General features: G+C 35.0%; 3 protein-coding genes and 1 long non-coding RNA gene across 7 annotated transcripts in view; 2 read left to right on the top strand and 2 right to left on the bottom strand.

Annotated features, from left to right (window-relative positions):
* Window positions 1–985: 985 nt before the first annotated feature.
* The window catches only part of LOC126374477 (ejaculatory bulb-specific protein 3-like), a 401,847-nt gene continuing 376,886 nt past the window's right edge, over window positions 986–25,946 (bottom strand). For 2 of the 4 annotated variants that reach the window (XM_050021139.1, XM_050021141.1), the window contains exons 2-3: window positions 2,842–3,036; window positions 986–1,243 (exon numbers count right to left, since the gene is read on the bottom strand). In XM_050021139.1, coding sequence (XP_049877096.1) covers window positions 1,059–1,243; window positions 2,842–3,016 — 360 coding nt within the window. In that variant the 5' untranslated portion in view covers window positions 3,017–3,036 and the 3' untranslated portion in view covers window positions 986–1,058. Of the gene's footprint in view, window positions 1,244–2,841; window positions 3,037–4,050; window positions 4,106–4,300; window positions 4,425–25,946 lie in introns of those variants that run through there. The other 2 variants (XM_050021138.1, XM_050021137.1) reach the window with 2 other exon arrangements.
* Window positions 7,925–9,978, bottom strand: LOC126374486 (allergen Tha p 1-like). The gene is made up of 3 exons (XM_050021156.1): window positions 9,840–9,978; window positions 9,275–9,473; window positions 7,925–8,635 (listed from the first exon to the last, which is right to left on the bottom strand). The coding sequence occupies exons 2-3, from the start codon at window positions 9,462–9,464 to the stop codon at window positions 8,448–8,450; spliced, it is 378 nt and encodes a 125-aa protein (XP_049877113.1). The 5' UTR covers window positions 9,465–9,473; window positions 9,840–9,978; the 3' UTR covers window positions 7,925–8,447.
* LOC126374518 (uncharacterized) lies at window positions 17,569–21,168 on the top strand. Its single transcript, XR_007567436.1, has 7 exons — window positions 17,569–17,722; window positions 20,115–20,166; window positions 20,344–20,373; window positions 20,452–20,481; window positions 20,557–20,586; window positions 20,676–20,696; window positions 21,046–21,168. It is a non-coding gene; the product is annotated as an uncharacterized LOC126374518 (long non-coding RNA).
* On the top strand, window positions 21,358–22,774 carry LOC126374479 (uncharacterized). The gene is made up of 2 exons (XM_050021143.1): window positions 21,358–22,155; window positions 22,243–22,774. Exons 1-2 carry the CDS (start codon window positions 22,114–22,116, stop codon window positions 22,612–22,614), a joined length of 414 nt encoding a protein of 137 aa, XP_049877100.1. The 5' UTR covers window positions 21,358–22,113; the 3' UTR covers window positions 22,615–22,774.

Below are 25,946 nucleotides of genomic sequence, written 5' to 3'. Positions count from 1 at the left end.
AACTGCCTACATTAAAATACATGCTGTATATATTATTTATTGTACACATAACAAGGGAATCGAAAACAATGGAAACATACAAAGAGAAAATTTAAATCGAAAAAAAAATCTGACTCGGACGGGACATGAACCCGTAGCTCTTGTCAAGCAGGGACTTTTTCTCTAAACGGACTGAAGCAATTGCGAATGACTATAACTTTTTGTGTTATTTGAAAAGGTAATTTAGTATTTTAAAATGCATCTTTAAAAACGCAGGTGCAGCACTTTTTATTATTATTATTAAATTCTTTATTCAAGTTACTAGGACTCATAATTATTAGTAAAAAGCTATTATTTTAAATTTGAATTACAACAGTATAGATCTGCATAGATGTAAGTCACGTCCACATTCCCTATCTTTGAACGATTACCAATACCAATACCAATTTAATTATAATACTAATGTATTTTTAATGTGATTCAAGTGCAATAAAGAGTTTTTGTATTGTATTGTATTGTAACGATAGATCGAAATAAAGATAAATGCAGCCGAATGTGAATGATATAATTATATATTCACTTAACATGGTACAAACAATGGTAGTCCGGAGGTAATTACCGCATTGCAAAAAACTTATACCATCCTTGTGGTCAGGTAAACTTCTTTCTGGTTATGAATGTATAATTTGATTTTGAATGTACTTACATTCAAATTGAATTGAGGAATAGATGAACACAGTAAGATTAAGAATGGTGACAAGGCTAAAATTACTTCTTCAGTTGATTGAAATAAAAAATTTAAATGTAATATTATGACGAGGAAATATATATTTTAGATTAGTAATAAACCTGTTTTTAAGTTTTTTATCTAGGATTGTAAATGTTAACTAGATTTTATCTTAATACATCACACTGTGTATAAAACGGGGAAAACACAAAACGAATTGTGAAAAGAATAATATAGTGTTTAGAAAACTTAGTGGAGTTAGATAACCAATTCATAAGATATGTATAAAAATATTTATTTCAAGAAATTAAAATTCTTACTTCTAGACACTTAAAGGATATTCTGGAAACATTTAAGAGTTGGCGACAGCAGTTTCCAGTTTTGTGAAGTACTTGGTTTCAGGGTCGAACTTCTTCCTGAACTCTTCATACTCTTGAGGGAACTTCTGCTTTAGCGCTTCCAGGAAGCGCTTGAGGATGTGCTTCTGCGCTGAAGTGCATTTAGCACACGCCTGCTCCACTGCCTCGGGGAGGTCCTCTGTTAGGAAACAATTTCTTGGTTAACATTACATCTTAATTGTATCTACGGCCTCCCGTGGTCCAGTGGTTGAGCGTTGGGCTCACGCTCTGGATGCCCCGGGTTCGAATCCCGGTGGGGACATCACAAAAATTACTTTGTGATACCTAGTTTGGTTAGGACATTACAAGCTGATCACCTGATTGTCCGAAAGTAAGATGATCCGTGCTTCGGAAGGTATGTTAAGCCGTTGGTTCCGGTTACTACTTACTGATGTAAATATGTAGTCGTTACATGAGCCATGTCAGCGGCCTTTGGCGCCTCAATAATAACCCTGACACCAGGGTTGATGAGGTTGGTATTCCACCTCACAACCGGCACGATAAGAAGAAGAATTGTATCTACAAGTACAAGCTTACTGGCTGACATATCAGAACACAATCCAAATAGCTGAGACTACAAACTCTGCATAGACTATGTTTTATAATGTTGGCATTAGAGAATATTATTACCTATAAAGACTTGAATTAGTCACGTATACTAGACCCCAAAATAGACAAACATTAAATAATATCTATATATTGTTGTATTTTTAATGATAGCTTTTTCAAATGAAAATGAAAAACTAATTCGTAAGTAGGTAACTAAAGTCTATAAATATTACAGATGTAGGTAAGTAAGTACGGTCACGAGCATTAATATGTATACACTTTAGTACCATTAACTTTTTTGACAAATTTAATTGTAAGTCTCACTAAATGTCAAATATGTTAGTGCGACAGAGTCCTAAAGTGGGTACATTAAATATAATGTACCCATGTACAGTCATGAGCAATAGCTCATGACTGTACCTAAGTTTATTTTTAGTACTCATTGCTATAATCATGTGTAGATAGATCTATTTATTATTATCCTTTCAATTGAAGGTTTCTTTAACAATAGTAAGTTTTGGGATTTTTCCAGGCACAAAATATGATACATAAATAAGATAACATAGAATACAAAAATTATTATGACTGTTAAGTCTATTCCGAAGTAGATAAACAAGTTTGTAAAAAGGGTCAAGATATGCATACAATAAGCAATTATGAACAAAATTGCACTCTGGCCATAACATAATACCATGAATTAACATGTCGCGAGTTCGAGACGTTGCACGAAATCTAGACGATTCTATTACATACATTCATAAAATCATGCCCGTAATCCTTAAAGGAATGGGCAGAAGTGCAAATAGGTAATCAAAATACAATGATCTGATTCTTTTAAAGTTTCTTTAACACAAATATAATTTTTAAATACAGGTAAGTATGACAGCGGCAGCAAGTTGTTTTTGGTTATTTGTGGCTCTGCCTACCCCATTAGGAATTACGAGCGCGAGTTTATGTATATATGTAGGTAAGTATAATCTAATTTACTTCTAAAAAATTTACGAACCGTGCTAAAAATATCCAGCCAGATATACTAATGTTGCCTCAACTATAACATAAGAAAATCATTCAAATTTAAATCGTTGTCTATCAGCGGCGAAGCCGTTTAAAACCGAAAATTTTTGTTTACAAAATAAGTGATAAGTCACTGTACTTACTACCTAAAGAACACACGATTTATTTACTTACTCTTAAAATCCGCTTGTACGGCATCGCAAGAGCCAGTTTCCATGAAGCAACCGTAGAAAGCTTTCAGGGTGTCGTCATTGTTGACCACGGCTTCAATGTCCAGGTTGTCATTCTCAGGGCTGTACGTCTGGGCAGCAGCCATCGCCATCAAGCATAATCCAATGAACAACTTCATTTCTACAGAGTGAGATTTGTCTGAAATAAAGATCATATTTTTTGACAATAATTTCTATTGCTCGATAAAATATTTTTCGTCAGATTTGTTGAGGAAACTCCACTCCCACAATCAAACAAAGCAATTGGGTCGTGTACTAGGGTCAAGATAAATTAAGTACCTATGAAATTCTGATTTCTAAATAAAGAGTGAAGTGATCTAAAACTAACGAAAATAATTTTGTTCTATTCAACTCATTTATGAATTTTAATCAAGAAAAGAGTAATATAATAAGTCCGACATTTTATCGCGTTTTTCTATGGCATCACAGTGTGCTTTTTCCTACAAGTTCCATAGTAATTTCGTGTTTTGACGTTTAGTAAAAAGTAACTTATTTGAATCGTTGGAAACTAGCCTAATCATTTAGTGGGGTTCCGATTGCAGATATCTTTACTTTTTAATTTCTATTCTGTTAAATGTATGATAGGTACGCATATCCTAAGTAGGTACCTTCTTGTTCCTTGGGCCTATACTCTTCGCCTTGGCCAAACAATTGTTTTGGTTTGTTTAGTTACACAGTGACACATATAACATATTATAATAGATATTCACATGACATGTGTGTCTATGGAATAAAAAAATATATACATCTTAAAAACGTCGCCAGAATCGTTTGAAGGCCCGGTAAAACGTGTGTAATCAGTACATCTAGCGACGTATGTGGCTCTGACTAGCTCTATTAGGAATATAGTCGTGAACTTATGATAATAATGATGTTTACAATAAAGTCGTATTTATACAAAAATGAGAAATAGGCTAGAACGCGAAAGTCCAAAGCCTATGTTAAAACATTTTAGTTTAAAGGGCCTAGAGGGTGACCTAGAGAGGAGTACGGTCTTTATGTTAATTTAATTTAAACTGAAACATACTAAATTCGTATTTATTCTCAAAATTCGATTAAACTCGCTCTTATTGTTATCGCAACCGGCAATAAATCCGGATCGGTCAAAACAAAACCATGTCACACCGAAACAAAAAAGGTGTTTATTACACACCGTTGCTGTCGTAAGATTTCACGGCAAAGGCCAGAAACATTCACGTAACTGTGTTAAATAATCGAGCACACTTCAACGCGATAATCAGTTACAACAATAATAACAGATACACATAGTTGACTCAGAGAAAAACAGATATACATATTATGTAAGACGCATAATTATCCGAGATGTTATACTTTTTGTTACGTTTTTTATGCTTATAACACTGTTGCTAGCAAGTTGCGAGGTGGTAGTATAAAATACTTACATTAATCAGTTGAATAGACAAGCCAAATGAAGCCGTGTTCGGTGGGTTTATTCCTTTTATACGCACTCCCGTGTCCCTACAAGGTTAAAATGGCTACCTATGCACTGTCTTATACATATAACTTAAACATCCCGATACAAATCTTGTTGACAATAATGTGTTTATTTTTTGCTACGATACGTGACTGTGACATGTAATGGAGTGCTTTAGTTTTTGTAGAGAGACAGACGTCGGGTCGTTAGGTAAATTCTTCCATAGATAAAAATATTTACCAGAAAGAGTAGATTGTTGATAACTTAAGTACCTAACTACTACATTGTACCTATCTGGTAAATGGTAATTGTTTATTTATTGTGTAAGTAAATGAGTGCTTTCTGATATAAGTACCATAGATCAACTTAATTATTTTATACGACTCAAAACTGATGAGTGATTTATAATGTGTATGAATGTTTAACACCTCCACCAACCCGCAGTAGAGGTGCGTGGTGCTCCATATATGCTCCATACCCCCTCTGGTTGATTGAGAGGAGGCCTGTGACCAGCAGTGGGACGTATATAGGCTGTTTGTGTTAAACCGACAGAGGGATTGCGTCCTCTAACATGATGGACTAATGTTATGGGCGATAGGCTGATCCCTTATCACCATAAGGTTCATCATATCCATCTTAGGACTTCGTATCAACAGTGGCTGCAAGTTGTCTTTGATTACTTGTGGCTCTGCCCACCCCATTTGGGATTACGGGCGTGAGTTTATGTATGTATGTATGTTGTGTTACCTATCTGGTTTTATAAATGTTTAATTTAATCACTTCTTAACTGGACTTGAGCAAAAAAAATAGTATACTTTCATCCCGGGTATGTAGTCAAAATTGTCACAGGGTGCTCTCATATACATACGGGAAGTGTTCGTGTAGCTCAGATTCTATTTTTGTATATTATGCTATGATTGGCTAAAATATCAAGAAATTTACATGAGTTGTCAGTTTTAATCAATCACAGGATAGGATTATATGTCAGTATAGAAACTGAGTAACACGATTAGGCGTCAGGTTACCCTCACCAGCCCGTTACTGGCTAGATTAAATAGTCTATCTCTAGGTATATGGACAGATGACCCATCCCATGCCGCTTTGAATAGCCAAATTCTTTCCGTATTTTGCCAAATTACAAAATATTTTTTACATTGAATAATGTTATCTCCTTTTATTGTAAAATAAGTAAATATATGACTCAACAATTAACTGATTATGCAAATACAATACGACACTTAAAAGATATATGCAAGTTGCACTGTTTCATGGTCAAAATACTTTTAATACTTATTTGATAGGTAATAAATAAGAAATAAAATTTAATGTTACGTTAAAACAAGCGACCGTCCGTGACTTCACTCGCATGGACTATTTAAGAATAAGAACAAAATTTTATTGCCAGTGACAGTTTAAATTTTTTTTAACAAATAGGTAATTAAGTATATTAACAAACGGGCAAAAGGAAAAGGCTTAGCTTGTGCTGTGGTGGAGCTATGCTATGAGCCTATGACACATAACTTTATATAAACCTCCCCATCAAAGAGACAGACAGATATTCTGAAACGAGAGGTTCGTTAATTCATTAATTTAACTGTCCCCTCTGGTACCGGTTTGGTTTAATGGTCTGGTAAAAAAGGTTGATAGGTTTCTACCTATCGTACCTACCTAGGCGTAGAAACGCCTGTTATAAACTTTTAAGCAAAATGAATAATATTTGGAATTGATTTTATTAATTCATAGGATTCTAAGATGGCCGCAAAAGTCGAAATTAATAAGAAAAGATTTATTAGATTATTTATTTGTTAGATTTATTTGTATTATTATAATATATATAGCTACAAACCCATGTACTGACTGACTGACTCACTGACTCACTGACTCACTGACAGGGTTGTTCTCCCAGAAGGAGCGTCGGGGGGTAAAAATGATGTATGGGGGATGTGATCAAGATGTTCCGATGAGTATGGGAAAACTTCCAGATCTTGGAAAACTGCTCCGCATCAGGGAGACACCCTACCGTCTGGCAAAACTATCGCACCTGGAACGATTCTTTTTTCACGAAACCTATTAAAATCTTGGTCAAATTCTATCGTGGGTGAAAAAAAATCAAAATGGCGGATAAACAAGATGGCCGCCATACAAATTTTTGTTTTTCCAGAAAATGTCTTGGGGGTAAAAACTGTGAACGGGGGTGTAATCGGAACGTCTTATTGAGTATGGAAATACTGCTAGATCTTCGAAAACTGCTCCGCATCAGGGAGACACCCTACGGCCTGGCAAAACTATAGCACCTAGAACTTTTTGGTTTTCACAAGACATATTTAAACCTTGGTCAAATTCAATTGGCAGTGACAAAAAATCAAAATGGCGGAAAAACAAGATGGCCGCCATACAAAATTTTCGTTTTTCTCGAAAATGCCTCGGGGTGAATGTGATGTAAGAGGGATGAGATCAAAATGTCATATTGAGTATGGAAATACTTCCCGACTTTCAAAAACTGCTCCGCATCAGGGCGGCACCCTACGGCCTGGGAAAACTATCGCACCTGGAACGATTCTTTTTTCACCAAACCTAATAAAATCTTGGTCAAATTTTATCGCCGGTAAAAAAAAATCAAAATGGCCGAAAATCAAGATGGCCGCCATACAAATTTTTGTTTTTACAGAAAATGTCTCGGGTGTAAAAACGATGTATAGGGGTGTTATGGGAACGTCATCTTGGAAAACTGCTCCGCATCAGGGAGACACCCTACGGCCTGGCAAAACTATAGCACCTAGAACTTTTTTGATTTCACGAAACCTATTTAAATCTTGGTCAAATTTTATCGCCGGTGAAAAAAAAAAAATCAAAATGGCGGAAAAACAAGATGGCCGCCATACAAAATTTTGTTTTTCCAGAAAATGTTTCGGAAGTAACAGTGATGTATAGGGGTGTGATCGGAACGTCATCTTGGAAAAGTGCTCCGCATCAAGGAGACACCCTACGGCCTGGCAAAACTATAGCACCTAGAACTTTTTTGATTTCACGAAACCTATTTTAGTCTTGGTCAAATTCTATCGCGGTAAAAAAATGGCGGGAAAACAAGATACGCGAGCAGCTTGCTGCGAGCGAACCACGCGACATCTAGTTATAATTAAAAACGCAAATGGTAATATATGATCTATATCTAACGAACAAAATAATTATATTATTTAATAACCAACCAATGTGGCATTTATTTAGAAATGAATGAGGCAATGAGATTAAGACCAAAGAGAATAATACCTATTCAAAGAATAAATGCTATTACTGGCTGTTCGTCCCAAAAAACTAAAGTAAAAGCCATTTATTATTATTTTACTTATACTTTCTTTTCGCTTTAAAGGTTATTTAATTAAATACTTTGAACCAATCCAGCCAACTTTATGTCGACTTTTAGAGATAAGTTTTTTGTATTTGATTTATTATATTTAAAAGTCAAATTCCGATATTATATTATTACAGTCATTTTTTGTAGAGCTGCAAATTAAACATTATGCCTTTTAATACTCCATGTAACGGTGGCTCTGCCTTCTCCAATACATTTTACAAAGTAAGAAACAAAAACAAATTATTTTATAAATTTTGTATTTTTCATCATATTATTATAAAAAAGTATATATAAAATCTAAATATAATGTGATGCTTAAAAAGATTTAACAGGAAGACTACTAACATTAAAATCACAATATGGAACTGAAGATATCTAGACACTCCACAACATTACACAATAATACAGCTAGTTTTAAATAATAAGTACAAGATATTTTATAGGACGGAGATGATTATGTCTATACTACAAACAATGATAGGACGATATACAAAGAAGATTGTGTTTTGTTTGCGGTCAGTAGATTTTCCTTTGAAAGAGTAAGTAGTTGGCGATAGTTCATTACGAGAGGAATAGGGCGCAACAAACACTGAAATTATATAAAATAACACCCTATGAGCTGAATCTTGCGTAATGGGGGCACTATATGGATATCTTTTTTTTTGACGGACTTAACTTATTGTTTTGCCTCAGATTCACTATTTGGCCAAACTTAACGCTAACTTCTCTTTGTTACTGCTCCATGGTTTTTGCTATCTTTGGTTTAGTCTTTGCCTGAGAGGAACTTTTCGAAGGCCTCCTTGAACTCTCCCTTAGGGTCCTCCTTCTGTGCGAGCTCCTGCCAGACTTCAGGAAGCTTCTGTTGGAAGCCGCGGACCACGGTGCGTACCAACTCCTTTTGTTTAGGGGTGCACTTAGCGCAGTTCGTTCTTAGCGCTTCAGGGATGCGTTCTGTGAAAAAAAAAAATGTTTTTTTGTAAGTAAAGTGAAATTATTTTCGAAAATTTTGTACACAAATTCAATTACGGCAGATCTTGTCTTAAAAAGGAAGACAATAGGTATTATAATAGAGCTCTAAGCATTCTCCTATGACTACTCTGTTTTATATTTTGATCATCACAATGATGGAAAGTAAAGTGATAGCGCCTGTGCTATTACAAGCAGCTAATACATATTGGGGCACTTTAGTTCGTAACTTGTATTCAGGAGTGAAATCTGTAGCAAAGCCAAGAAAAGAACCAATTTTCTAAATTAACCAAATGTTAAGTAACTGGCGACTTGTCTAAGTAAGAATATTTGAGATTATATTATATAGTAAATCCATGATGGAATTGAACATATAGTAAACTTTATAAATGGCTTTTAGACTCTACGATCCGTGTTATGCACTACCTATTACTATTGTTTCTACATCTATAGTTCAAAAGTGTACAAGAAAGGGTGTACAAATTAATTTGACACTTTCCGCCTCGGTTGCCCGGAAGAATTACCGTCGTGTAATAAATAGAGGAATAAGCCAGCATTAAGACACTTCTTGCTAGACAAGACAATAACAACGACAAAAAAATAACACATGTCTTGTAAACTTACTCTTGAAGTCAGTGCCCTCAGGTGTGCAGGGTCCCTTGTCGAGGAAGCACTTGCCGTAGTTCTTGAGGAGGCGTTCGTTGTCCACAAGCTCCTGGGCGTTGAAGCTGTCGTAAGCTGGGTTGTAGGTCTCGCCATCAGGGCGGGCGAGAGCCATCGCCAGCACGGCGCAAAGAACTAGGATTGTTTTCATGATTGGAAACTGGAATTAAATGAAGAGAACGATTAGAACTGTGTGTGTTTAGAAAATCAGCAGTGCTGGTTTTATTGATGGCTCGCGGTTCTGCCCTTTGAGAAAGGGATACCGGCTAATTGTGAATCAGAAGACAACTATATAGACAAATATATAGCCACTTATGGTATAAAGTCTCAGGAATTATATGACAAACAAACACAAATCCAAGACATTTTAAACGAGTTATATGATATGAAAGCTCGGGACTAGACACCTCATAATTACACAAAAAAGAAATCAAATAAAAAATTAAAATGCCTTAAATCAAATCTCAATAGTCACCTTAATAAATATGGAATTATTAAAATAAATAAAAGACAGGTATCCACTTACAAGTTTCGTATACCTCAGCTGAGCGCCTACTGACTGAATATTCCGTGAAGCTTATTATATATGATCTTACGGGAGGAAAACACGTACAGATCTGTTGTCTATTTGATCGTGTAAACATCATCAGACGGGCCGAATGCTGACGCGATCCAAATAAAAAACGGTCCATCGACCAAACGTGTAATATTCCACTTGTGGACATGACACCTTGCATATTTGTTCAAACGTTGTAATAATAGTCACATCCTTGTGAATCTATGTGACATTGTGCAGTTGCAGAAACTGACGAAATTGACTGATATGTGGACGATTATTAAACTGGCGGCACGCTATGATGGCCGTTTTGACGCCTGTCCCACTCATCAAGTTTCGTATTAATTAATAACTACGTTGAAGGAACAAATAGTTGTGCTTTATTGTTTTCATCAAGATTGAAAGAGTCAATTTCCGTACTGTTAGATATGTAAAAAAGAGTGCTAGTTTAATTACGATTAATAATCGCAATGGTCTATTTATTAGTGAACTAATGGCGTGGGCAAGACCAATTCTTAACACGTTTAACGCCACGATGGCCACCATGTGTCCGACGATGTACTTTCCCCTGGGGTCACACCAACAATATGAGAATTGTCCAAAAGTCGTAGACTTTTTTTGCGAATATTGTCTAGAAATAACTATAAAATCTTCTATCCTGTGAGTTGCGAGGTGAATTACCAACCTCATCAACCCTAGTGTCAGGGTTATTGTTGAGCCGCCAAAGGCCCCTGCCACGTTAGAAAAGACGGTGTAAACTATGATATAAACGTGATAAAAGGGTACAATGTCTCCAACAAACTTGTAAGTTCATGATTCAAGATGATGATGGTCAAACTGTATCAGTTGCTTATAAATTGGAACATTTAATGACATAAGGAGGAGATTCATATCCAGTAATGGCAATGCAAGATATTTCAGATGGATGGATTTACTAACTACCCAGAATATCAAACCATTGACAGCGGAGTAAAATGGCCAACAAAAGGTATCAAAATCTAATATCGAAAGGCCTCCTTAATAGGTGAATTTAATGGTAAACTCAATATTTGTTTAAACAAGTTCAAATAATACGACTATGTCCAAATATGTTCAATCAGAATACGTAATCAACATAAAACAAGCAACCACTTCAATTCAGTTTGTTATCGCTTATCCTGAATGAATAGTCAAGATTTTTACCATTCTTCACAAGTTTCAGCTCAATTATGTGCCCTCTACAAGAACCAATCTTAGTTTTATTTACGTGTTGAATTTCATATTATGGTTGATACATTTTATATGTCATGGAAGAAAGCTGCAAAAGTAAGCGAGGAGTGGATATTATGTTGTTTGAGCTCTACATCCCAGTAGGAGATAATAAGATTAAAAGAAGAAGACCTATTTTTAGGGAAGATAGTCAAGCATTTGGCCATAATCTCACCTGATAGTAAGTGACGATCTGGCCGAGGGTGGGACTGACCTAGAAAGTCCCATATATTCTCTAGTATTGAAGAGGCCCAGATTATAATTTTCAGAAAACAATTAAGAGATAAACCACCAGACGAGTCTTGATATCAACAGCGAAGGAAAACCTATAGCCAGCGTGGGCTGGGCGGTCATCTCCTACCATACAGATGGGACTTCATATCAAAAGAGGCTGCAATTTTTTTATTATTATTATTATTTGTGGCTCATTTCACCCCTCTACATGTAATGTGTATTTATGTAGTACCTAAGCATGTATCACTTTTTAAAGGTTTTCAACGGAATGTAAAGTCGCCTCGCAGTCGATTAGTATGATAAAGGGGAATATAGCCTAAAAAAAAAAAATCTTTATTCGTTTCAGACAATATTTTCTTTTAAATGCTATTTGACCCAAGCCCCCCTTTAAACTGGGAAAGTCTGTGTTAGGAGGCTTGGCTCTTCCTTATCTTAACTTACTTAATTAGTGACTTATTATACCAAATATGTATGTATTATATCTATGTCTTTCCTTAATGTATATTTTTATCATTGTTTAGCCTAAGCAGTAGAACCTATAAAAATATATGTACTTACCATAATTATTAGGAAAACCACATAGCCACGTGATCAACAATTGTCGTTACCATTCTGTACATAGGTCTTGTGTCATTAAAAAATAATGTAGATACATATTCCGTAAACATACCTACTTTTTTCCTTCACATAGAGATCATAATGCTTAATCACAATCAAGGAAACGTTTATACTTATATCGTAGTTGTTTTTTTTAAAGTACTGTAAGTATATAAAGTATTTCCGATCTTGATTATTATTTACTTGTTTATATTACTAATAAAAATGTATGCATAATCTAATCATAGAAATGAACTGCCCTCCAATAATTTTAAGATTAACATTATTTAATTTTAAATGATAATTTATAGATATAACTTTTGTCAGGTGTAACGGACTGGTCAAATCAATATCTTGATCTTTGGACCTTCGACATTAGCTTGCTGGTTGCTAAGCATAAATATCGAACACAATAACCTGTGGTATTTTTCTTAAAATAGTCTTTATTTAGATGTACTATGGAACTTGTTTAAAAAAAACCCTTTAATTGGACTACAAAAACCGACCAAATATGCCCATGACGTCGTAACTATAATTACCTAACCTACAATTCTTGATTTAAATTCATTTTTATGCAGCAACCTTTTCTTGACAGCATTTTAACGAATCGATTACATATTTTCTTGCATTTAAAATAAATTTCGTTACTCGGTAATACCCAAGTAATAACATAATCGATCCTTAGGCTCTAGAGATTACTTAAATCTAATTTACCTATCGACAAACGTAGGTAGTTGAATATAGAACCCTAGAAACTGATGCTTTTTGTGTTCTAAAAAAAAATATGAATTTTTGGTAATACCTATTCCATTTTTAATTATTCATAGGTTAAGTCGTTTGACGATTAATCAGTTACCGCAGACAAAAACAATGAAGTACCAAATAATAAATCATGGCCAACATAAGTACACATTATTTGGTATTAACGACCATTTTGGATTTAGATGTCAACAACATTCTCATAATTTTACGAGAAAATATGTATCATTATAATCTCTATTGTTTGAAAAATAAAGCGGTACTTACTCATGTACTTATTAGTCTCAAAGGTTAAATGCTTATAATTGCAAACGTACTTAGTACTTAGCTACTCGTACCTATGGTTCCACGTGACGACATTTGAACTAAGATCTAGGTAAGGTTTTGTGTGTTTATGATTCATTCATATATTATTTTTGTCGTAAAAGTCACTTGTATTGTATTAATCACAATAATTATTTATTATAAAAAATATCAGTCGACTGTCGTGTCAAAACTTATTTCATAACACATGATATTTGATTGTACTGGGGAGTTAAAATGGCCAAATCGAAGAAATAAATGCTTTGGTTGTTGACTTCAACGACAAAAGAAGTGAGATCTAAATGGGTGTCAAGTTCAATGGTCAGTCCTGAAATTTATTTATAAGTAACAGTATAACATATCATATCTTCTTATAACATAAGATTCTGTATTGTAGCCTAAGGTCTGTCTATGTATTTATGTTTTTGATTGGATCTCCTGTGATGGATCTAAGAAAGCAATATTGCAATTTGACTTTGGCGCTTTCTATTTCATGCTGTCAACATGGGCAACAAATATATTTACTGTTTGCCATTCTGTTAAATAGTTCTTGTAGTAACGAAACGGACAAGCTCCATGTGTCACTTTACTTATAGAGTTTGTAAACTTAGGGTTTGTAGTTAGGGTGTGTAGAGGTTAGAAGCTTGGCTCTACATGAGATCTAATAACTTTTTGACATTGAGATCGATATGATCTCGTCTTGGAAACATTATACATGAAAATGTTTTTGTTGGGACTTATTAATAACAAGTTACTATTTTAAGCCTTTGTCTTTCTTGGGGATTTCCTGTTGTGGAACTTTATCTGACTTAGATTAATGCATATAGTACATTCCTTGTAATTTTCTGTACCTACCACCAACATCACAATGAGGGATTGAGATGTGCAGATTTAATGTGATAATTACCTATTTTCTTATTGCTCGGGTACATCATTATTCAAATATATAAATTATAAATATAAATTGATGGCAGAGGCATATATAAAAATACTTTTTGCCTGGGTGATAACAAGGGTTATCATTTATATCCAAAAACAAAGATAAAAGATGCATATGTCTGTTAGCCATGAAATTAGAAGGTTAAACGAAGGCAAATTTGCTGTACAAATTTGCCACCTATTTTGTTTTTTTTTAGGGAAAACATACCCTGAAATGTCCTTAAGGAAAAAATATAACGTACTTACCTTAAACTAACAATACTTTTTTACGAATCCCTAAGCTCATGGAACAAAGTTCGTTTTAATACAAAATATTGAAATTAAAATAGAAACAAGTTTTTGTAGATTGTATAAAATCTTAAGTTACTTAATAACTTCTTAATAAAAAAATAAACGAATACAGAAGTTCAAGTTATTTTTTAAAGGAACTCTGAACAAAGTTCGTTCTAAAGCTCTCTTGGCAACTTTTTTACCGGTTCTACAGTGTTGTAATATAAATGACTAGCAACTCGAGATGGTACTATGATTATATTTATTTGTTTGTTTGGTTTCCATCAGAATTTATAACATGATTAGCTACAAATATGTATGTATGAGTCACACATATACCTACATGAACACGTTTTTGGTTAATTTTGAACCTTCAACTTAAAGACCAAAGCGACCAAAAACCTTGGCCAATGCAACTCATATTATAGAGTGACTCTTAGAATTAATATTATGTATGAAGGTACCAAAATCAAATCAAGCAATATTATAAGGAACTCCGTAAACACGCCTCTGTGGTCCAGTGGTTTGAGCGTTCGGCTCACGATCCGGAGGTCCCGGGTTCAAATCCCATACTACAAAAATCAGTTTGTGATCCCAAGTTTGGGTAGGACATTACAGGCTGATCACCAGATTGTCTGAAAGTAAGATGATCCGTGCTTTGGAAGGCACGTTAAGCCGTTAGTCCCGGTTACTACTTACTGATGCAACTTGCATCAACATTAAATTGCATCATGCAAGTTAGTAGTAGTTACATGAGCCATGTCAGGGGCCTTTGGCGGCTCAATAGTAACCCTGACACCAGGGTTGATGGGGTTGGTAATCCACATAACAACCCACACGAGAGAAGAAGGATAAGGAGCTCCACGCTTACAGCCTCCGTAGTCTAGTGGTTAGAGTGTTGAGCTCACGATCTGGAGGTGCTGATTCGATTTCCGAAGGGGAAATTCGAAAATCACTTTACGAGACTGTTCTTTGGTTGAGTGGGACATTGCAGGCTGAATCACCTGATTGTCCAAAAAATAATAATATGATTCCGTAATAGTGAAGGAACGTTAAGCCTTTAGTCTCGGCTACTAGCTGTAAAACACCTCATGCAGTGGATCAGTGTGGTGGAGTATGCTCCATACCCCCTGCCTGGGGAAGCATGAGCCCAACGGTAGAATGTATATAGGCTGTTTACTATTCGTGATTACCTCTACTCTATTATTAGCAGGTATAGCCATTCTTGTGGTTTTAGGAAGCAAAACACAAAGAAACAAAGTTCAAGCAAACATAAGTAAGTGCCTAATTCATTTTCCTTAGTAGATAGTCAAACACTAAGTACTACCACACCTCCGACACTCCGTACAAAAATATCATTCTTTCTTACTGCAACGCGTAAGTGCGAGTGAGTCACAGTCTGCGCGCTGTCTATCTCTCTCTCTCTCTCTCTCTCTCTCTCTCTCTTACTCTTTAGCGGCTTACGGCCATTTTAGGGCGCTTACAGACGAACGACGATGGTAGGGCACCGACGTCGTCGACACGGGGCGATGATGTAGTCGGCATGCCGACGGCAACCACTCAGTTGTGCCGTGTGATAGTTGTCAAATAGTCTCGGAGACTATACATGTTCTTGCTCTTGTTAAACATGAACAGTTACTGGATACCCATTCATATTTATTTATATAAACCCCAAATAGGTCGACGCCCGATACGGAGAGTTACAGTTCTGTATGTAGTGTTATACTTTATTCTTTGGTACTACCTAAGCATATAAAAACAGCCATCAAAGGCGACCATAATTATAACTTACGGAGATTACTTTTAATTTTGCTTTATTTACGAACTACTTATAAATATTTTGAAGGTAACAATAGGCATATTATAAATACTTTATTATATTGTAGGTAATATCATCGTCATGTCATCCAAGCCTCACACTAAACGTATTTTATAGTTTTTTTTAAGGGCCCTCTGCTGAGGTTTTTCTTGTAGCTTCTTTTCCCCGGCTATGCAGGTTGTGAGAAGCTGCAGTAGTTTTAGGTGGATGAGACGTTCATTATGTAAATAGTGTGATTAAAAGTGCAACTAAGTTACCTACTGAATAAATATATTTTTGAATTTGAATTTGAACCATATCCAATGACTTAACATCACGAATTAGTTCATAATATCTGGTGTATTTATTTTTGTCCGCTATCTTTTAGCTAATCTGAATAATACGAGGAAAAGGTTATCTCTTTAGAGGAAATGTTTAAAAAAAAATTCGACAAACTAAGTATGGCTAGTCAAAACAGAACGTACTTACGTTGCAATGATACCATAAACATTGTTATTATTTTGTGTATACCTTTATTACAATTTTAAAATCGCGATGTTTAAATATTAAATTACGTTTTCTCATTTGCAAGTTTTTGATACCTACATTTTAATAATGCCCGAAAATGCAAACCGCGAAATTATATTCAAGCGATTAGCAAGACAATATGTTTCCTAAGGTTAATGCTAATTTTGTTGACTATATTCACATATTATATTTAAAGATTTGAAGGTTTGTATTATGCGTTTGAGAGACAATACTATACTTAATTTAACATCACTTCTTATGTATTCATTATATCCGAAGGAAAAATGGAAGTGTTCATTTTAGTAGGTATTCGATTTTATTCCATTTATTAATTACATAACATAGTATACGCTCAGGACTATATTTTCAACTGGTCCTGATGTACCAATTTACCTTTTTTACGTTGGGAAATGGTTAACGTGAAATGGGGACGTGGTTATGTGGGACTCCCCGAGTGCACCAGGTATGCCATTAAAACCCAACGGTGTTCTTCCTTGATGCACACAACCGCGACCCCGCCGGACCCACCCTTTACCTGAGCTTTCTGTTACACCAACAACGTAATAGTGGTACGACTATCATCGTCTATAATGGTCGAGCCAATTATATACAAGATACATTAAAAGTTCTCTAGTGCAAACCCGGTATCGGATGGGTTCGAAACGACGCTCCCCGAGAAGTAAGATGGTGACAGACAGGACCACAGTGATTTATTAATTACTTACATTTAAACACATCACACACATTACACATTGGGCGGAAAGCAAGAGGGAAACCACTGCCCTATTTTTCCCTAAAAAGTAGCATGGAGAATGCTACGCCAACAAGAGCGTGGCTGTTAACACTTTCAAGGACAGAACGTCTTATGACGTTCCGATTCATACTAGTCATACTATCTGTTATGAACCATCAATGACCCATGGTCTCTGCCCGTGAAAGGGTTAAATTAGTGATGATGAAACACGTCTAAAGTGAAACAAAATTGATCATCGCCAATACCTATCACTCACGATCACGAGAAATAAAGGTTATCGAGTGTGGCCTACAGACTACACTTGGTTTACAAAAGTAAATATTGAATGTAGTTAATAAGCGTCTCAGTATATAAAGATACCATCACCGTTTCGCCGCAGTTAATTGTCCTGTTAACTGATTGACAGTCATGTCGAAATTCACGGTACGTAATATGACTTTTCCTTTACATTTCACATACACTTTACCTATCTAATCCCAAGTAATAAAATAAGGGATAAGCTCGCCTATGCTTTATGTTAAGATAAATATTATGTGTTTTAAAGCAATCATCATCCTCCCCCACCATCAGCTCACCATCGCCGTTGGTCTTGCGCTCGAAATCCAAATAAACATGCAGGAGTCATCTGCGCGTGAGTGTATTATAGTGAACAAGTAGTTGCGCTGGTACAAGTCCACTCTCTCCTTCCTTTAAAGCAATAATGGTGCTAATTCCTGTAAATACCATCTAATTTTATTTTAAGTTATATCTGTTATTTTCTTATCCGCCGAAAAGGAAAGGGACAGGTAATCGACAAGCATAAAATTTATGGAACACACGTCAATTTTAAGCACAAATCTAAACCAACCGTCTAAAAATTTTACATCCGTCAATAACCCGACACAGTTAAGTAGACAGCACGTCAAACGGATTGCATACCAGCGACGTACCTTTTGATTCGCCCGGGTTATTCATTCATTCACTCATTCTTCCTAAAATTAAGAGCTGTGAATCATCCGTCCCTTTCCTTTTCGACGGATATGAAAATGACGGATATAACTTTAAATAAAATTAGGCGGTGTCTGCAGGAATCGGGCCCAATGAGTATATAAATAAAATGTTACTTTTGGTATTTGTGATGCAATAACACATCATTATAATACAATACAAAACTCGCTACTGCACTTAAAATAAACAATGAGGAACTTTCCAGGCTACGTTCACCAAAACAATATAGATGGCGTTGTACAGCTTTAACGTAATAATTACCTATTTTCTCATAACATAATTATTCCAAAATACAATGTAATGGCAGAAGCACATATAAAAATATATGTTACTTGATATTTGGACCACATTATGCGTAGAATTACGTTTCTGCCAATATCACTTTTCTTTATTTTGATCAGAATAATTATGAGTGGAATTATGCCCGGGTGTAATCAAAAGGGTCATCATTTATACTCAAAAACAAAGATAAAAGATGCATATGTCCGTTATTCATGAAATAAGAAGGTTAAACGAAGAAAAATATATACAGCGCCATCTATATTGTTTTTGGGGAACGTAACAACTAGATAGGTAGTTGTATACAATGAACGTAGCCTGGAAGTGCCCTCATTATAATCAATTAGAATGAATAGTTTATTATTTTATTTTTTTTATAATTAATTGCTCCTACTTTAAGATTTGTATAATTATATATATTTCTAGTGAACTATTGTATTGGGATAGTCTTGTAAAGATAGTTCTAGAACATTGATAAATAAATAAATAATAAATTATTGTATTAACATGGCAAGGCTCAGTGCCTAAATGGGATTAACGCGGATGTTTTTTTTTTAAATGTAAGTACCGTGAATTGCGAAGCATAATGTGTAAAGGCAACACGGTAGCCTTTGTAAATAAGAAACACTGCCTAAACAAACAGTACATATTTTTTGTGAATATCAATTTACATTTCTGAATTAAGTTAGGGATGTTTTAACGAGACTATTAAAAAAAAGCTCTTGAATAATGCATTAGCTTGACAATTGAAATATTTAGCATTGCTTGATATTCGAACAAACATAACCATATGTTTGGATTTCTTTAGTAGGTGATTCGTGAATCATGTTTAAGTTAGGCATTGGAAAAACATTTAATTGGCAAAGTGTCCAATAACATAAAAGCTGTTACGTTATCTGTGACTTAACAATATAACATTACACTCAAGTACGCAGGCTAACTGACTCATTTGTCACAAATAGGCAATAAATTTTATATTCAATGACATTTCCATCCAACAGATGTTGTCTCTCTACAAAACGAAAATAAATATAACCTATGATAATCCGGATAGTTTTATTACAGGTTTATTTTCTTCGTATCTAATGTAAATGATACCAAAACTTGACTTGTCATCAATTCAGCAATGCGCGAAGAATATTTGCAAATTTCTCTTGGTGTGCTGTTTATGCTAGGGTTATATTTACGATACCAAGGAATGAACTCATTGATGGCTCGACTGATATTTTTCCGCACATAAAAAAGATTAACAAATACACAGTTCGTCGTCATTGCTCATACATGAACCGAAGGATTGTAACGATATCACTATCTCTAATTTATATCCATTAAAACTATAAACATTATATCCCATCCTTAGGCTGACTGAGAAAGAGTCTCTTCTCAAATAACAGCTGAGGGCATTGAGAACACTCCTGTTAGAGCTTCAGCTCTTTACCAAACCAGTTGTTGCCATTTTTATCAAATTACTTCAAAGGTCCACCTTGTCTTTTTAACTTGTACGATTTGTCTACTTATTAAAAATTATAGTTCAAAATTTTTGTTCCAGATTCTTTTGGCGCTGGTTGCCTGCTTTGCCCTTGTGGCGGCTCGTGCCCAAGGTACTTACAACTTTAATTTAAGAATGGAAATACCTTTAATTGTTTTATTGACGTACTAACCGTACGTAATACAATTTCTTGGGTGGTTTACTAGAATTAACTATTTGGATGAAACATTACCTTTGAGTGCTCTAACTTTAAGTTACCAGTTTATCTAACCAATCTATTTATTTTCAGTGAACGTCGTCGATGATCCCAACAACGGAGGTAAGAAATAAAAACAATTTATAATTTTATTGCATTTCAAGCAAATTAAAAATACTCATATAATTTACTTTGTTACAGTAAACGTAGTGAATGATCCCAACAACGGAGGTAAGAAATAAAACCAATTAATAATTATTGCATTTCAATTAAATTTAAATTTACATTTTATTTGTATTGTTTCAGTACACGTCGTAGATGATCCCAACAACGGAGGTAAATTTTGATACTATTTTAAATTTCTTTTATATTATATTTAAAATAAATTCAAAATAGCGTTAAAATATTTTTGTATTTTGTTACAGTAAACGTCGTAGATGGTCCAAGTGAGTAAACATATTGCATAATATATAAAATAGAAAATATGATCCAGAGTAAAACTTAGAATTTTATCAATGATGTAGAATGTCAGCTTTTGATAATATAACGAATCACATGCCAAGGAAACTAAATATAGACTGTAAAGCGTGAAAAACGTGGCGAGAATTGAATTAACTATATAATAGTGCAAGTAGAGCATTTTGATTGTATTTTCCTTTGTTTTGGCTTCTTTTATTTCCTTTCATTTATTTTCACTTTAATGCATTCTTCTCTTCATCACTTTATTTTCACTATTATTTTTATTTAAGTAGCTTAAAATAAATACAGGTACTTAAAATGTATTTTTGTCTGTAGGTGGACCAACGCCGAGAGGAGGAAATAAGTAATTTAATCAATAAAAAATAGTGTTCATTAAATTTAAGACTAAAATTATAATGTGCCTATAATATATCCATAAAATTGTAATAAAAATCTTAATTTGCCTATCATTGATACCTATACATTATTAGATAATATATTAAGCAAAAAATTGATTAGAAAATACATACTTAAGTTAAGTTTTGATGAAGAAGCGGAAGAGGCGTAGGAAATCGTAGCGAGTATAAATCGTTATCTCTGCCAACCCCAATGGAAAATTGGCATGATCTTATATATATGTATATATATGTATGGGCAATATGAGGAAACAACATAGGTGTAAAAATTATAATATCGTCTGATTAGAACAGACAGTTTCAGAAGATTCTATATTATGTAGATCGTACATTACGTTTTTATATTAGATTTTATAACAAAAAATCAATCATAATGTAGATTTGAGTTATAGATAGATCGTTTCATTTTATCGTTGGTTTAAAAAGTTGTTATGTCGTTGTGACCTCTGAGATTAGGCATTGGGGTCAAGAACGTGTCGCATCCGCGCGCGGACCTTGCTCGCTAATGTAGATATATTGATTCTGACCGGCACCGCTGTTCGGCCTACAGGTCGTACCTAATAAACACAATCATAAAACATTAACTCTATACCTACTTCGAAAATACTAATACAACTCTACCTAGAATTACAAAATTCTTAAATCGATTACACGCATGACGAATATTTCTCTTATCGACGTTATTAACTGTAGGAAAATCAATCGAAACCTTTGAGAGCGAAAAGGACAGCCATATGTAAACACACTTAAGTGCGCTTGTACTCGTGGTCATTTTCTTATACGAATCTCAAACCAAAATAATGTCGCATTGTGCTCAATGAAGCCACAATCGTGCTGATGACATCACTGGCTAAAAGAGTTCCAACTGAGTTTAATTGAGTGCCACGACGGCTGGACGCTGGTGAGCTCCACTCCAGTCCGCTTGCGACATCGCCTCCCACTTTCAACGTTAACATAATCATAACGACATACTGATCAAGTCATCACAATGAGCGCTCACATCGCCGGATTTATATGCGCGCTTGTCTTGGTAAGTTTGCTTACACATAATATTTGAGCTCACTAACGCTGATGAAATATAAACTCGAATGTTAACACACGACTATTTGTTTCACAGGCAGCGTTCGTGGTCGCGTGGATAACGTATTGCATGTTCTTCAGAGAGAGACATAAATCGGAACATCATCAGTACAATATATCTGACCTGAGGCACAAGAACTATCAGTTGGCGCAAGAGCAAGAGACGAAGGAAGTTCCACCAAAGAAGGAACTGGTTGCTGGTGTGTTTATACTGCCATCGCGGCATAAGCACAAGGACGAAGATTATGAGAAGAGGCCGGATTACCCGGAGAGCCCGCCGCCGGCGCTGCAGGCGGGGGCCGACCAACTGGTAGAGATATTCAACGATAGCGTCGCCGACGCAGATGTCCACTATAAAGACGGAATATTCGAAATCGACTCTAACGCACAGTATCATAGCGACGTCTAGCACACGCAAGTACCTACATGTCGCGTGACTAATCACTGTGCACGACTAACATAAACATTGCAGCTGTCAATCGTTCGCACTAATACTTACCCACATCGATGTAATATTATCTATAACTATAACGTTTTAAGGACACAAATAAAACTTTTTTACTTTTTAATTTTTTATTACCTAAATTAACATTCCCCTGTAATTCACGTTACATAAACAAACATAATAATATTAATCATTAAATACAACTATGATTATAGATTACAATGACTAATATACATATGAAGAGTTTCATTGTGGTTGAGCAATCAATAATCATTGCAGATATTTGAGAATACAACTTTGGAATAACCAGTACAAGTGGCTGTCTGTGTGGATTGGACTGGCATCAATTAAGCGTATGTCGTGTAAACTCCTATGTGTAATGCTAGGTATAAAAACGAGTGGGCATGTGATATGAACAAGCTAAACTTGTCTTTGCGCAAGTAGTAGAACTTGTATGTGGGGGTTAGAACTCTTATGCACTGCTTGTCGCATTTGTATCTATAGATTCAGTCACAATACAGCATCAATGCACAAGTACATTTATATCGATGCCGTATCGCTACTGCATCGCGATAGTACCGTTTTTTTTAGTAGCGCGTTTGTGTAAAAGTTGGCGTTTTGCACTTGCATCGACGTTGCATCGCGACAATATCGCTGGTAAAAGTTGCAGTGTGTAAAGCGCCTTAGACGAGGCCTTTGACCTCGTCTGTGATTTTGGTGACGACGCTCTTCTCTGTGGGCTTGAAGACGTGGACGACTGCGTCGCCGGCGTCGCTGAGCGTCCTCACCACCTCGTTCCAAGCGTTCTTCATGGACTCCATGACATCACGCTTCATGCGCGTATCCAGCTTGTCGGCTGATGGGTGCGCTGACACGATCACCACGATCAACTGACAACAAAGCCACGTGTTATATTCAAATAAATTAAAGTATAAGCCAAAGAGGATCCTTTATGTTGAAATTATATTCCGGTAATGAATATTTAAGTATTAAGCCTCTTGTGGCATTTCACTACTCGACCGGAGAAATTAAAACCGCTGAGGACTCTCATTCCTCATTGTCGACAATAGAATTGTTTATGACAGCTTGGGGGCCTATAGGCTTTAACTCTAATCCTTAGACCACACATAGTCAGAGAAGGTCGCATGCCGAAAAAAAAACAGGTAATATAAATATTGTAATCATAAATCTTCATTGAATTCTTTTCATTTTCAAGTGAGACATGGGATTCGTGTTTTCGTAACTGTCTACCAAAATGAGTTACATAATATCTCAAATCCAAATTGTTGGTTTTTTGAAAACGCCTTCAAAATATTATCTTACAATCTATAATTACATTTTAACCTCTACATTGCCTCTCATATTTATGCAGGAAACACGAATCTCATGCAACTCTATTAACGAATAAAAAGGTCCGAATTTTAATATTTAAGTACCTATGTATTGGATTAAAATTTTAATATATAAGTATTCTAGTATCATAACATAAGTTACTATAGTAAAGGTGAAAAAAAATCATTAGTACCATACCAACTTATTATGATTTAAAAGGAATACTTACAAGGCACAAGAAAATAGTCAGCCGGAAATCCATTTTGAGCCACTTACTCGTATGAACAAATTTGCAACTTTAAGTGCGTCGAGAGTTATAGACACTGCAATGAGTGTGGTCCGTTCCGTTGTCTGAATCCTACTGGACACAAAGGATCAACAGGATGGCATGATTGCCTTACCACGCACATATGAGTAATGTCGCCGACGAAATGGCGGTACGATAAAATGGTCGACTAAATCAAGGGCTGCTCATAGAAGATATAGGGTGTCCGAAAAATAAGGTAAATTATCGCGAGTAATTTTGCAAGGACAGTACTTCGGCGTCTTCTTATTTTCTCTGCAGGAAGTAGTAACTGTTAAAGGAAGAGTATTGTTAATACGTGATTCGTCAGCCTTTACAAATCGTGGGAAACGAACATCTATTCTAGAATCGCAGTTTGAAATAACTCGTGCGTAACTATTTAGTAATCTGTGACTGCGCTGTTAAACATTTATAAAATATCGTTCGATTAACGTTTAAGTAAAATTATTACAACTATAAAATAGTCATCTACTTACTATTTAGAATAGAAAAATAAAAGTAATGTTATTGAGAACAAATTTTAACATCCCATATAACTACCGAAACTGTGTTCTAGCGAATAAAACTTCAACTGCAAATATTCACGAGCGTAGAATTGTTAATTGATTAGCCTACCGTGTCGTACTTTTATAAATGTGATGTCATTGCGATAAGCAATGAATCAGGCGAATATATTTTCGATTACTTATACTTGGCTCAGACAGTAGTAAGTCCTAAGGAGAGAGTTAAAAACGATATACGATCATGATATTACATTAATTGACACATTATACGGTAACAAAACACTCCTCCAAACCATATCGTACAAATGTATAGTGCACTTGGATAGATTGGACTATACTTAGCAGATATAATTTTAGATTAGCACCTATTATACAATGTTGCTATTGTTGACAACACTATAGCTGCTTGGCTTTGTCACGCATGACATTTTCTAACCACATCGAATCTCGTTAGGTGAGACCAATCAGATCACTAGAGAGTCCATGGATTTACTTTCAGGTTTCATGGTGAATAGGAAAACTTTTATAAACTAGACTCACAATAGGGTAGTTTCCAACTAGTCAAATCAGCTACTTTTTACTAAACGTCAAAACATGAAGTTACTAAGGATTTGTATGAAAAAGCAACCTGTGACGTCATAGAAAAACGTGACAAAATGTCGCACTTATTATTACATTATTCTTTATTAAAATTCAATTCAATAAGTTAACTAGTTTTTGGCACCTTTAGATCTGTTTTATTTAGTGATTAGAATTTCATAATTATCACATTTTTTTAAGACGTCACAGGTTGTTTTTTCATACTAATTCCATATTTATTTTCTTGTTTTGACGTTTAGTAAAAAGTAACTGATTTGACTAGTTGGAAACTGTTGGAAATGTCTGTCTATTGAAATAATGTCTTGCATGAAGTACAGGTAAGCTAAGCAAATATAAAAAAATACAGTAAGTATAGAAGATACTTACTATAGAAAAAGAGTAAAAGTATGGCGAACTGTATATTCCACTGCAATTCATTGTGACGAAAAGAAAACTTGAACGTTATGTGCTACTTATCATTGCGGTCTTATCTTAGGAATGGATTAAACGTCGCTATGCTTTGTCTAACATAATTACTTTACGATGAGGAATTATATACGGGTAGTTAGTTGGTCATA

The sequence above is a fragment of the Pectinophora gossypiella genome, chromosome 17, assembly GCF_024362695.1.
Source record: "Pectinophora gossypiella chromosome 17, ilPecGoss1.1, whole genome shotgun sequence".
NCBI lineage: Eukaryota > Metazoa > Arthropoda > Insecta > Lepidoptera > Gelechiidae > Pectinophora > Pectinophora gossypiella.
Note: the sequence above shows the minus strand (reverse complement) of the source record. Positions and strands in the feature narration are given on the sequence as shown.